At 43.2% G+C, this 14815-nt stretch overlaps 1 protein-coding gene across 1 annotated transcript; it reads right to left on the bottom strand.

Annotated features, from left to right (window-relative positions):
• Nucleotides 1–445: 445 nt before the first annotated feature.
• Nucleotides 446–6775, bottom strand: cckb (cholecystokinin b). Its single transcript, XM_029732285.1, has 4 exons — nucleotides 6691–6775; nucleotides 5680–5800; nucleotides 5219–5377; nucleotides 446–1776 (listed from the first exon to the last, which is right to left on the bottom strand). Exons 2-4 carry the CDS (start codon nucleotides 5798–5800, stop codon nucleotides 1634–1636), a joined length of 423 nt encoding a protein of 140 aa, XP_029588145.1. The 5' UTR covers nucleotides 6691–6775; the 3' UTR covers nucleotides 446–1633.
• Nucleotides 6776–14815: the final 8040 nt, after the last annotated feature.

The following is a 14815-nucleotide window of genomic DNA, read 5'->3' as shown; positions in this document are numbered from 1 at the left end:
TTGATAATATTATTTACTTATTCTTTGGTCTGTGTATGTTTCTTCACCGCTCAACCCTTATGATGGACCGCGACTCGAAAGACACCTCAGTTGGTGGGTCAGGAAGCAAAAAAGTTTGGGAACGTCTGGGCTATAATACCCATTGCTGAATATTCATTATAGCAATGATGTGCTGTATTTCTGTCTATTCTTCTACTTGTCATGCACTACTCTCTGTCCTGAGGTGAATAAGTGAATATGTTCTTCACATTTAATCTCTGTCCATTTCTCTTCATTCCCACAGCTCTGTCAATATTTACCCCTTCTGTGTTTACTGTGCTCATGAGATTGTCTCCAGATTGTCTTATTGATGATGTGATTTGGTTATTAATTGGTTTATTTATTAGGAAATGAACGAGCAGTATCTCTTTATTTCCACCAGTTAGAACACCATCATTCCAGTCACTTTACAGTCTATCTCCAACAGTCTTTATTTCAGCAGGTACAGAGAAACAGAACAGACTGAACACAAACCAAGCAGAACATAAAATAAAGGCTATTTTATGATTAGAGTATTTTCCAGATTCCTGTGTTTTCTCATCTCGGATTCATGGTATGATATTCACATCAAGTAATAGAACACTTCACTGTGGTCTGTCCCACGATACTGTATCTCCAAACACGCTTTCATTTTCAGTTTAGTATGTAAGCCAACATTCCGATCGGGCACAAACAGGTTAACCTAATGTCACATTCATGTTATTTAAACGTTTTGTCAACTTAAGTAGTTGATAAAAAAACAAAAAAGGAAATTGAATTGGTAACACATCAAGATCTACATTTCCCTATATAATTTCAACTTCAATTTCAGTGACTGGGCTTGATGTTTGGTACATCTGCCATTTAATGATGTTGGTCAACAACATACCGTAAATATGAATCACAGCGTGATGTTGAAGTGTGTCCCCAGTGGGTTGTTGTAGCACACCAGTTATGTCAGGCAGTACTGTTGCTCACAAAGGACATGTTGTACGTGAAGGGAGCACAGCTGCAGTGTCTGCTTGTTTTCATCCTTTTAATCAAAGTCTGATTCAGACCTGGGAAACCAGGTGTGTGCACTTTATACATCAGAAATGATATTCATTGGTTAACTGAGAGAACTGAAAAGCAGCAGGACTGGGGTCCTAGAGAAGTGAGCTCTGTGTTCTACCAGTTTTATGTATTATAATGAGCCACTGCTCACTATTTATATTTCTAGTTTAACGTCTTAGGGTGATACCATGAGGGTATTATGTTATTTGTGTGAGTTGTTATCTGTGCATGCGTGCTTACGTGGGTGTGAGCATGTGTCTTTGGGAACTCATTTGTTAAGATACTCTTCATTTTTCACTTTTATTGATCCAAGTTAATCTCATGACATCATATATATTTTTCCATTAACACCTGACCTTTTTTCATTCCATTCAATTCCCTCCAAAACCATAAACAGACAGAAAACCAGGAAAGAAAACCAGAACTTTAAAGATTTCCTGAAAAATTTGGCATATGTATATATTGCATCATCTAGTGTTTACAAACAAATACAGAATAAATATACTCTTATCGCGGGACAGTGACTGAGTTTGTTGTTTTCTCGTAGAGAGTGACTACTTTTTTACAAGGAGTACTCGTACTCGTACTCTTCTGCACTGCGGCGGCCGAAGTCCATCCACCCATTGTAGTCTCGGTCTTTTATCCGGTGGTTAGCACTGAGACCGCTAGCTCTGCTGTTCACTGTTGAGTTCTTACGGATAGAACCTAGAGGGAGGGAGGAACAGAGGAAAGCAGAGAGAGAGAGAGCTATAACACCTGTTTATCTTCTACTGGTGTGAGTCTTTGTGGCGTTTTGAACAATTTGGCTGCCCCACACGCATGCAGAAACATACTGTATTAACAGAAGCGCTGTGGGAATGTAATTTATTAGCTAATGAATTACCCAGATTGAGAGTAGGTAACATACGACATGGCTAACACTGGAGATATCTGGCCGTGGTTGTTTGACTGTGAACTATGGTAATATCAATGGTGTTCGTGTCACTGGGAATCTTTTAACACTCCTCCCACGCCACCCACATATATACACACACACACACACACACACACACACACACACACACACACACACACACACACACACACACACACACACACACACACACACACACACACACACACACACACAGACACAGACAGACAGACAGACAGACAGACAGACAGACAGACAGACAGACAGACAGACAGACAGACAGACAGACAGACAGACAGACAGACAGACAGACAGACAGACAGACTCTCATTGTAGGAGGTGTAAATGTCAAGCGTGTTACAGAGAGTCTTTCACATGCTTCCTGTGAGTAAAGACACTTCACAGGTCTCAGAATGATCTCTCTCTCTCTCTCTGTGTGTGTGTGTGTGTGTGTGTGTGTGTGTCAGAGGCCAGTGTTCTAAGCCCAACCCTCCGTCTGATTATAGAATTAATGACAGTCTTTACTAACAGGGTTCAGAGCTGCAATATCATGCCCCTTTTGTTCCATCTCTCTTTCTCCCTCTCTCTTTTTTCTGGCTTGTTCTATTCCCTCTCTCTCTCTTTCTCTACATCTGTTTCTCTGACCCTTCCCCCTGCCTCTGTCTCATTGACACAGTAGAGTGATGCACATAATAAAAGACTAGCTGTGTAGGTTGTGATTTCATGGTACAAACTGTGAACATGAACTTTTGAAACTATAAAGTTAGAATTTCTGGCTTGTTGCTTTAAAGGCCCAGTGCAGTCCAAAAATGAGATTTTCCCGTGTTTTATGTATATTTCCACATAATGAGGTTGGAATAATATTTTTACAATTATTATAATGCCTTTTCAGTGTAAGAGCTGTTTGAAAAGGTTGCCTGAAATTTCAGCTTGTTTTGGTGGTATGGAGTTTTGGCCTTCAATGGTGACATCTGGCAACCCAGACTCCTTGCTCCGGCCAAACGCTACGCCACGTCTACGGACTTTAGTTTCTTCTTCGCAGTAAGTATGGATCTGGGTACGTCCCGACCGTTCACCGGATGCGAACACATTTGGGGCCGTGTAAATGGTCCAGAAACCAATGGGTTGGGCCAGAGCCAGAACACATGTGGAAGATTCGTCGTTGGCTTTGATACTCTGATTTGTTGAAGACAATCAGATCGATGATGTCTTTGTTTTGTACAACGTCTCTCTTCACCACAAACAACTTCAATGATGGCAGCCTCAGACTAAAGTATGTAGCGAACAACAGAGCAGAGGAACAATTTAGTGTGAGTCATCAGGCTAGGTGACATCACCATGTGGTAAATTAGTTAATGGACCAATAAGAAAGTGTTCCAAACCTCTCTGCCAATAACAGCTAATTATCTGTTTTTCCCTCCCCACTCAGACCAATCCAAACAGTCCTAGCAAAATTCTTGCTTGAGAAATGTCCCTTTGCTAAGAAGCTATTTTCTATTATTTTTAACCATTTTAATTGAAGACAATAACAGTAAGGTACTTAATTGTTACCCAGAAATGATTTGATATTGAAATAAAATGGCTGCATTGGACCTTTAAAAACTTCTTCAGGATCGGTGGGTCCCATGCGGGACGTTGCGCTAACGTAGGCTAATGCGATTAGCGTGAGGTTGTAAGTAACAAGAACATTTCTCAGGACATAGACATATCTGATATTGGCAGAAAGCTTAAATTCTTGTTAATCTAACTGCGCTATCCAATTTACAGTAGCAATTACAGTGAAATAATACCATGCTATTGTTTGAGGAGAGTGTACAGTTTTGAACTTGAAAAGTTATTAATAAACAAATTAGGCACATTTGGACAGTATTGATACAACATTTTGAACAGAAATGCAATGGTTCATTGGATTAGTCTAAAGCTTTGCACATACACTGCTGCATTGTAGTGGCCAAAACCTATATTGCACCTGGGCTGGAATAATACATTATGGCCTTTCTCTTGCATTTCAAAGATGATGGTACAAAAAAAAAAAAACCGTTGTTTTTGTCTTTGTATTATCTTTTACCAGAGCTATTGTGTTATATTCTCCTACATTCCTTTCACATTTCCACAAACTTAAAAGCGTTTCCTTTCAAATGGTAGTAAGAATATATATATCCTTGCTTCAGGCTCTGAGCTACATACAGGCAGTTAGATTTGGGTATGTCATTTTAGGCAAAAATTGAAAAAAACGGGGCCGATCCTTAACCAGTTTTTAACCCATGAGTTTAACATGTGAACTCAGCACTTATATATTTCTCTCAGATGGAAGTAGTAGTAAATTGTTTTTGTGAACTTTAACAAAACAGTTGTTGAAGTGGGCACTTACATGTTCAACTGCTTGAGTATAATGCCACCTCTTGCAGAATACGTCTAATACTAACTCATTAGATAGCACCATGGGGCTACTGAAGACAGTCTATCTGTCCACATGGTGTCATCATGCTGTTCTCTGTCTGTTATCTTCTGAAAGGAGGTGTGTGTGCATGTGTATAACGTCACACTAACTCAGACAGAATATCTAAAGCTCAGACAGAATATCTCTACAGTTGTTGTCAGCTAGTGTAAAAGCCCTGACTGAGATCTTCCCTGATCCTGTCACAGAACAAGTATCTTTATAGATCCTGTCACTGACAAAGCAGAGACAAGGAGATGGAACAAAAGCCAAAGACCGGAAAGATATACACACTCACAAACTTTCATGTACAAACCACCAAAGCTTTTCTAAACCACCAGCCATTTAGACCAAACAACTCTCACTGTACTAGAGGTCAAAGTGAAAGAGAGAGGGAGAGGTCCTGAACGGACTTTAAAAATGACTTGAAGAGAACAATGTGAGCTTTATTCATCTTCTCTCTCTTCCCTCTCTCTCCCCTTTGTCTCTCTCTTCCCTCTCTCCCTCATACCTGTCTCTCATTCTCTCTTCCCTCTCTCCCTCATACCTTTCTCTCATTCTCTCTTCGCTCTCTCCCTCATACCTTTCTCTCATTCTGTCTTTTCTCTCTCCCTCATACCTTTCTCTCATTCTCTCTTTTCTCTCTCCCTCATCTCTGTTTCCACTCTCACCCTCAAGCCTCTCTCTCTCTCCTGCATGTCTCTCTCTTTTTCTCTTTCTCTCTCTCAATCTCTCTCTCTGTCTCTTACATGCATGCACACTCACTCACTCACTCACTCACTCACTCACTCACTCACCTTTCCGTGAAGAGATGAGTCTAGCCAACAGTTCACTGAGGTTGGCTCTGGAGTCTCCATCTTCTTCTGCCGTATATGGGACGGTATTGTCCAAAGGGGCGGAGCGTGTCTGTCTGAGGCGTGGCTTGGAGAGGAAGTGGGCGTAGGCTTCAAGACGTGCTATCCAAGGGAGGACGAAACACCTTGTTAGCGTTTGTCTACTGTCTTGGGTTGGTTGGTGCAATTCAATGACATAGGTAAAAAAATATGATAATAATTGATTGATTATTGCTAGTGCGTCTTTCTAGAGCCCAAGGATTTCCGTAAAAGCATAAACATTCATCATATCATCAGGACACCAGTTTGAACAAAACGTATCCATCAGTTCCATTGTACCAGGAAAGATAAATCAAGTGCAGCTAAAGTATTTGAACGTATTTGATTGAAATGTATTTGACATCCAGATGTGGTACTGTTCTTACCTTCAGAGGAAGGGGGCATGGCAGGGCCACCCTCTTGGAGGGGGGGAGAGGACTGGGGTCGTCCCAAACAGCTAGTGGACAGGACCACCAACAGAACACACACACACAACCCCGCCGTCATCTAGGGGAGAGAGAGGGGAAGAGGGGTAGCGGTGAGAGGAGTGGAGAGGAATGTGACATAAAGGTGTGAATGGTTAAACTACTTCTCTCTTCTATCTGCTATGTTCAGCGCTGCTTCGGTGAAAACCAAGATACCCCTTCACTAATTTACTGGAAGTCTTGACTTGTTTATCCCAAAGAGGCATTAGTGATGTGATGTGGTCATTGAAATGTTCTGGAGAGACTTAGCAAAACCTTTTCCTTTTCTTTCACTCCTGATCTGTTTCTTCCCTCCCCTCAGAGATCTCTTCATTCATTGAGTCAGAATATAACTGTATTACTGAACTTCTTGTCCAGATTATTAGTCAAAATAAAAGATGCTACAATAGAATATAACAGAATATAATAGAATGTAGACTAAAGTGATCTTTTAAAAATTGTACATATTTTACCCTAAAAGATAAAATGACACAAATGTAAGTGTGGCACAGTAATTGTCAATCTGAATGACTGATAAATGTCGACAGTCTGTAAAGTGGTCTATGGGGAGACCAGTGAGGTCACTGTCAGTTGTTCCCATCACTAAACCTACACTTCAGCTGCTGCCCTTCAACTGATCGTTTACATACACTTCAACACATCACTCATTACACACACAGCAGTCCACGCTACATCGTTTATCTACTTGATCAAACACAACCTAACAAGAAAATATAGCATTTCTATTCATGAAAAAAAGAATTACGTTAAAATATTGTTCTCCAGAGATCTTGTTCTTATTCCTGACTGAAGAACAACTACATCCAACTTGGTAATTCATTTGTTCTCAATTAACTGAATAAAGGTAGAGAAATACAAAGAAAAACACTCACAGAGCGAGAGAGAAAAGGAAGGAAGAAGTTCTGTTCTTACCTTGAGGAAAGAGAGAGTCCTTGTGTTGGAGGAGTGTTTGAGAGAGGGATGAAGGGACTTCTCTGCTCAGAGAGAGAGACAACCCTTATATACACCCCAGCTCTCCACCCAGTGTGTGTGTTTGTGTGCGCGCTGAGTTTTGTGTCAGCTTTTACCTCAATGATGAGTCAGTGTGTGTGTCAGTGGGTTTTCTCAGCGTGAGAGCTTGGTTATGCCCATACCTATATGTTAGACCAGACCAGCTAACCTCTAGGGGGCATTACCTATATGTTAGACCAGACCAGCTAACCTCTAGGGGGCATTACCTATATGTTAGACCAGACCAGCTAGCCTCTAGGGGGCATTACCTATATGTTAGACCAGACCAGCTAACCTCTAGGGGGCATTACCTATATGTTAGACCAGACCAGCTAACCTCTAGGGGGCATTACCTATATGTTAGACCAGACCAGCTAGCCTCTAGGGGGCATTACCTATATGTTACTCCGGATGCTGGAGTGAGTGGTCGTGCTGCACCTCGCTCCGCGGGTAATATTACATTTCATTACATTACATTACATTGGAACGATTTGATTAGTGTATTGTTAGCTATCTACATAGTTGTATCTGCTGTCTTTGTATCAAGGATAAAGGTGTAGCTCTGAGGAACTAACAAGGTTAGCTAGCCAGCTGTATTCGTTCGTTCACGCCGTTTTCCCGAAACGGCGTCAACACCATAACACCACTGCTAGCTAGCCAACTTTACCAGTTAGCAGTACTGTAGAAACTATATACATTACAACTTAACGATTTGACTAGTGTAATGTTAGCTAGCTACATAGTTGTCTTTGTATCAAGATAAAGGCGTAGTACAGAGTAACTATCGAGGTTAGCTAGCCAGCTTCATTTTCTAACATAGTCTACAACGCGCCCACTGCTAGCTAGCTAACCCTACCAGCTAGCTGTATCATTTTTAGTCAATAAGATTTTTGCAACGTAAGCTTAACATTCTGAACAAACGAGATGTGTAGTCCATTTGTGTAACTAGCAGGACTGACTTTGTGTTAGCTAGCCAACGTTTAATTACTTCTGAGTTATGAACTAGACACGGACACGAATGATCCATTGGTAGCTTGTTGTTACCAAGTATTGGTGCTAACCGTGTGTTATAGGATGTTAGCATGCTAGTTAGCTAGTTAGCTACGGCGTCATAGGACACGATGCACTAGGTGGGTTTTCACGGAAGAATACTGTACCAAGTTATTTAGCGGAATAAACTAAGTTTGAGCCTATTCCTGGAAACATTGAACCACTGTAGTTTACATCAATTTTAATTTCTAGTGGTAGCTAGAAAAGTTATATTTTTGTGTTTTAGTGTTTCAGTGAATTGTTAGTGAGGGAGGCCCTGCTCTCTCGCTTCCCCAGTTGTTTAGTTAATTTTTCATGCCAATCTCCTTTGCATTAGCGTAGCCTCTCCTGTAGCCTATCAACTATGTGTCGGTCTATCCCTGTTCTCTCCTCTCTGCACAGGCCATACAAACGCTTCACATCGCGTGGCCGCTGCCACTCTAACCTGGTGGTCCCAGCTCGCACGACCCACGTGGAGTTCCAGGTCTCCGGCAGCCTCTGGAACTGCCGGTCTGCGGCCAACAAGGCAGAGTTCATATCAGCCTATGTACCCCCCAAGTGGACATTCTCTCTTTCTCCCCTGACCCATCTGTCTATCGCCTCCTTTGAATTCCATGCTGTCACAATCACTAGCCCATTCAAGCTTAACATCCTTACCATTTATCGCCCTCCAGGTTCCCTTGGAGAGTTCATCAATGAGCTTGACGCCTTGATAAGTTCCTTTCCTGAGGATGGCTCACCCCTCACAGTTCTGGGTGACTTTAACCTCCCTACGTCTACCTTTGACTCATTTCTCTCTGCCTCCTTCTTTCCACTCCTCTCCTCTTTTGACCTCACCCTCTCACCGTCCCCCCCTACTCACAAGGCAGGCAATACGCTTGACCTCATCTTCACTAGATGCTGTTCTTCTACTAATCTCACTGCAACTCCCCTCCAAGTCTCCGATCACTACCTTGTATCCTTTTCCCTCTCGCTCTCCTCCAACACTACTCACTCTGCCCCTACTCAGATGGTATTGCGCCGTCGCAACCTTCGCTCTCTCTCTCCTGCTACTCTCTCCTCTTCCATCCTATCATCTCTTCCCTCTGCTCAATCCTTCTACAACCAATCTCCTGATTCTGCCTCCTCAACCCTCCTCTCCTCCCTTTCTGCATCCTTTGACTCTCTATGTCCCCTATCCTCCCGACCGTCTCGGTCCTCCCCTCCTGCTCCGTGGCTTGACGACTCATTGCGAGCTCACAGAACAGGGCTCCGGGCAGCCGAGCGGAAATGGAGGAAAACTAGCCTCCCTGCGGACCTGGCATCTTTTCACTCCCTCCTTGACCCTATCCCCTCCTGTCTTCTCCAGACCATTTCCGGAGACCTTCTCCCTTACCTAACCTCGCTCATCAACTCATCCTTGACCGTTGGCTACGTCCCTTCTGTCTTCAAGAGAGTGAGAGTTGCACCCCTTCTCAAAAAACCTACACTCAATCCCTCCGATGTCAACAACTACAGACCAGTATCCCTTCTTTCTTTTCTCTCCAAAACTCTTGAACGTGCTGTCCTTGGCCAGCTCTCCTGCTATCTCTCTCAGAATGACCTTCTCGATCCAAATCAGTCAGCTTTCAAGGCTGGTCATTCAACTGAGACCGCTCTTCTCTGTGTCACGGAGGCTCTCCGCACTGCTAAAGCTAACTCTCTCTCCTCTGCTCTCATCCTTCTAGACCTATCTGCTGCCTTTGATACTGTGAACCATCAGATCCTCCTCTCCACCCTCTCCGAGTTGGGTATCTCCGGCGCGGCTCACTCTTGGATTGCGTCCTACCTGACAGGTCGCTCCTACCAGGTGGCGTGGCGAGAATCCGTCTCCGCACCACGTGCTCTCACCACTGGTGTCCCCCAGGGCTCAGTTCTAGGCCCTCTCCTATTCTCGCTATACACCAAGTCACTTGGCTCTGTCATATCCTCACATGGTCTCTCCTATCACTGCTATGCAGATGACACTCAATTAATCTTCTCCTTTCCCCCTTCTGATAACCAGGTGGCGAATCGCATCTCTGCATGTCTGGCAGACATATCAGTGTGGATGACGGATCACCACCTCAAGCTGAACCTCGGCAAGACGGAGCTGCTCTTCCTCCCGGGGAAGGACTGCCCTTTCCATGATCTCGCCATCACGGTGGACAACTCCATTGTGTCCTCCTCCCAGAGTGCTAAGAGCCTCGGCGTGACCCTGCACAACACCCTGTCGTTCTCCGCTAACATCAAGGCGGTGACCCGATCCGGTAGGTTCATGCTAAACAACATTCGCAGAGTACGACCCTGCCTTACACAGGAAGTGGCGCAGGTCCTAATCCAGGCACTTGTCATCTCTCGTCTGGATTACTGCAACTCCCTGTTGGCGGGGCTCCCTGCCTGTGCCATTAAACCCCTACAACTCATCCAGAACGCCGCAGCCCGTCTGGTGTTCAACCTTCCGAAGTTCTCTCACGTCACCCCGCTCCTCCGCACACTCCACTGGCTTCCAGTTGAAGCTCGCATCTGCTACAAGACCATGGTGCTTGCCTACGGAGCTGTGAGGGGAACGGCACCTCCGTACCTTCAGGCTCTGATCAGGCCCTACACCCAAACAAGGGCACTGCGTTCATCCACCTCTGGCCTGCTGGCCCCCCTACTTCTGCGGAAGCACAGTTCCCACTCAGCTCAGTCAAAACTGTTCGCTGCTCTGGCACCCCAATGGTAGAACAAGCTCCCTCACGACGCCAGGACAGCGGAGTCAATCACCACCTTCCGTAGACACCTGAAACCCCCCCTCTTTAAGGAATACCTGGGATAGGATATAGTAATCCTTCTAACCCCCCCCCCCAAAAAAAAGATATAGATGTACTATTGTAAAGTGGTTGTTCCACTGGATATCTTAAGGTGAATGCACTAATTTGTAAGTCGCTCTGGATAAGAGCGTCTGCTAAATGACGTAAATGTAAATGTAATGTTAGACCAGACCAGCTAACCTGGATTGCAACCAGTAAACACATCAACGGAATTTAGATTTTGAGTTAGGTATGACAGATTTCCACATGTAGAGAGAGAGAGAGAGAGAGAGAGAGAGAGAGAGAGAGAGAGAGAGAGAGAGAGAGAGAGAGAGAGAGAGAGAGAGAGAGAGAGAGAGAGAGAGAGAGAGAGAGAGAGAGAGAGAGAGAGAGAGAGAGAGAGAGAGAGAGAGAGAGAGAGAGAGAGAGAGAGAGAGAGAGAGGTCCTTGGTATCTACCTCTCCAGTCCCACAATTACACAGCCATGTTCTCTATACAGTTGAAGTCAGAAGTTTACATACACCTTAGCCAAATACATTTAAACTCAGTTTTTCACAATTTCTGACATTTAATCCTAGTAAAAATTCCCTGTCTTAGGCCAGTTAGGATCACCACTTTATTTTAAGAATGTGAAATGTCAGAATAATAGTAGAGAGAATGATTTATTTAAACTTTTATTTCTTTCATCACATTCCCAGTGGGTCAGAAGTTTACATACACTCAATTAGTATTTGGTAGCATTGCCTTTAAATTCTTTAACATAGGTCAAACATTTTGGGTAGCCTTCGACAAGCTTCCCACAATAAGTTGGGTGAATTTTGGCCCATTCCTCCTGACAGAGCTGGTGTAACTGAGTCAAGTTTGTAGGCCTCCTTGCTCGTACACCCTTTTTCAGTTCTGCCCACAAACTTTCTATGGGATTGAGGTCAGGGCTTTGTGATGGCCACTCCAATACCTTGACTTCGTCGTCCTTAAGCCATTTTGCCACAACTTTGGAAGTATGCTTGGGGTCATTGTCCATTTGGAAGACCCATTTGCGACCAAGCTTTAACATCCTGACTGATGTCTTGAGATGTTGCTTCAATATATCCACATAATTTTCCTTCCTCGTGATGCCATCTATTTTGTGAAGTGCACCAGTCCCTTCTGCAGCAAAGCACCCCCACAACATGATGCTGCCACCCCCATGCTTCACGGTTGGGATGGTGTTCTTCGGCTTGCACGCCTCCCCTCTTTTTCCTCCAAACATAACGATGGTCATTATGGCCAAATAGTTCTATTTGTGTTTCATCAGACGAGAGGACATTTCTCCAAAAAGTACAATCTTTGTCCCCATGTGCAGTTGCAAATCGTAGTCTGGCTTTTTTATGGCAGTTTTGGAGCAGTGGCTTCTTCCTTGCTGAGCGGCCTTTCAGGTTATGTCGATATAGGACTCGTTTTACTGTGGATATAGATACTTTTGTACCTGTTTCCTCCAGCACCTTCACAAGGTCCTTTGCTGTTGTTCTGGGATTGATTTGCACATTTCGCACCAAAGTATGTTCATCTCTAGGAGACAGAACGTGTCTCCTTCCTGAGTGGAATGATGGCTACGTGGTCCCATGGTGTTTATACTTGCACACTATTGTTTGTACAGATGAACGTGGTACCTTCAGGCATTTGGAAATTGCTCCCAAGGATGAACCAGACTTGTGGAGGTCTACAATTTTTTCTGAGGTCTTTGTTGATTTCTTTTGATTTTCCCATGATGTCAAGCAAAGAGGCACTGAGTTTGAAGGTAGGCCTTGAAATACATCCACAGGTACACCTCCAATTGACTCAAATTATGTAAATTAGCCTATCAGGAGCTTCTAAAGCCATGACATAATTTTCTGGAATTTTCCAAGCTGTTTAAAGGGCACAGTCAACTTAGTGTATGTAAACTTCTGACCAACTGGAATTGTGATACAGTGAATTATAAGTGAAATAATCTGTATGTAAACAATTGTTGGAAAAATTACTCATTCACAAAGTAGATGTCCTAACCGACTTGCCAAAACTATAGTTTGTTAACAAGAAATTTGTGGAGTGGTTGAAAAACGAGTTTTAATGACTCCAACCTAAGTGTATGTAAAAGTCCGACTTCAACTGTGTCCCCCCTCTCCTTTCTCTCTCTCCCCCACCTCTCTCTCTCTCTCTTCCCCCTCTCTCTCTCTTTTTCCTTTCTCCCCCTTCATCCTCCATTTATCTCTCTCTCTCAGTTGATTGGATGGGAATAAGAGGGATTAAAGCGACTCATTGATTACTGTGGGACCTGGTCAATCATTAGGCATTGATCAGCTGTCTCAGGTTAATATCCTCGTTAAGGGAACAACATTCTAGCGATCTATCAGAGGGTCACAGAGAGAAAGTCTTCACTTGTCTTTTCACTGGTCTCCTCCAGCTCCAAGGAAACTTTCAAGCCACTTGTTAAATGTTCCTGAATCTTATATTATGATACCATTACCATAGATTAAGCTTGTAAGCATGTGAACTGAGAGTCTTTCTCTTATACTTCCTCCTTCTCTTTTTCTCATATTCTAAACTATCCCTCTTGCCTTTTGCTAAAAACACACTCTCTCGCTCTCTCTCTCTCTCTCCCTCACACACACACACACACCCATACTAACACACACCCCATTTAATTCGCACTCTGCACATACACACATACACTAGTGTGGGAGGCGCAGCCAAGCCTGTTCCAATTTGAATTGATTATCTCTTCTGTGGGTGGCGTATGAGGTGTGTGTGAGAGCATGGGTATGTGTTTGTGTAATAGCGTAGTTGCGTGCTTGTGTGTGTGTGTGTGTGTGTGTGTGTTTGTTTGTATGATAATGTGGGTGCATTTGTGTGTGTGTGGTTGTGTGTGGGTGTGTGGTTGTGTGTGTGTGTGTGGTTGTGTGTGGGTGTGTGGGATTGGATCCTTAGCAGTGTCGAGCCAACCTGGACACTTGTCGATCTTTATCATTTTTTACGGCAGGAATGTGTGTGTGTGTGTCTGTGTGTGTGAGCTTGGTGTGTGTGTTTTGTCTGAAACGTTTTTGCAAATGTGAGAACAGCACATAACTTGTAAGGACAGCACACAACTTGTAAGGACAGCACAAAACTGAAACCAATGTGATCCAGTACTTAAATAAACCTACTGAAAGAGAAGTGTCATTTTATGAACAGAGTACATTTTGGGTAGTGTCATTTTGTAAAAAAGAATGATTTATTTAACCTAATTTTAAAATACTGTCATAAAGAGCACATGTTCAACTTCATAACGAACATATTTTCCCATCTCAAGAAAAAATGACAGTGACAGTTAAAGGGTTTGTTTTCATCTTAAATCAGTCCAAACTCCCCTTGCGACAAGGGGAATGTAAGAGTGTTGTGCGCAACAGGGAGGGACAATTGAAAGCCTGGGAATGTTTTATTTGTAGCCTGCCTATCTATGGGTAACAGGGTTGATGTGTGATGCTCGACATGCTACATTTTCCATCACAAAACACTAGAAAGTAGCCAAAAAGAGTGGAACCAGCTCACCTGCTTTAACACTATGATATGACTATTAGATGTTCAGTGTTTCTTTCCATAAAAATATGTAAAAAGGAATCGTTTTACCTTATTAAAACAAGAGGTCAGTTCACATTACAGGGTTGACCTTAGACCTAAGGGAAACATTTTAATCACAAACCGCTTTAAAGCACCAATCAGCATTTGTAACTAACAAAGTGGACTCCCCAACCCTGTTTCGCTAAAAAGCTGAGGGATGGGGCTGAAGAAATGTTCCCACTCTCAAATTCATAGACAGAGCTACTGTATGGATGCAATGACTGACCAAAATATAGTTTTAACCATGTTTTGAGGCTATATATTGTTTGCATTTACATTGTTTAAAAACATTGGAGTAAAACAAGCTGATATTTTGGGTTCTGATGGGGTATAGCAATTGAACTAAGCTCATGCGGCATTTCTAAGTTATTTTCTTCAAGAATCAATGGGTACCTTTCATAAATGTATAAATCCAAAACTGTATGTAGCAACAGCAACTGCAGATTGCCCCTTTAAATAAGTACAAATCTTCAGAAATTACACTACCGTTCAGAAGTTTGGGGTCACTAAGAAATTTGGAAATGGCCGATTTTTTATGGAATATCTACATAGGCGTACAGAGGCACATTATCAGCAACCATCACTCCTGTGTTCCAATGGCCAGTTGTGTT

Source organism: Salmo trutta, chromosome 34, assembly GCF_901001165.1.
Source record: "Salmo trutta chromosome 34, fSalTru1.1, whole genome shotgun sequence".
NCBI lineage: Eukaryota > Metazoa > Chordata > Actinopteri > Salmoniformes > Salmonidae > Salmo > Salmo trutta.
Note: the sequence above shows the minus strand (reverse complement) of the source record. Positions and strands in the feature narration are given on the sequence as shown.

Coding starts and splice junctions, on each gene's coding strand:
- cckb (XM_029732285.1), bottom strand. CDS start 5,800: ATGACGGCGGGGTTGTGTGTGTGTGTTCTGTTGGTGGTCCTGTCCACT. Junction 5,378..5,679: donor CATGCCCCCTTCCTCTGAAG/GTAAGAACAGTA, acceptor TCCCTTGGATAG/CACGTCTTGAAGCCTACGCC. Junction 1,777..5,218: donor ACTCATCTCTTCACGGAAAG/GTGAGTGAGTGA, acceptor CCCTCCCTCTAG/GTTCTATCCGTAAGAACTCA.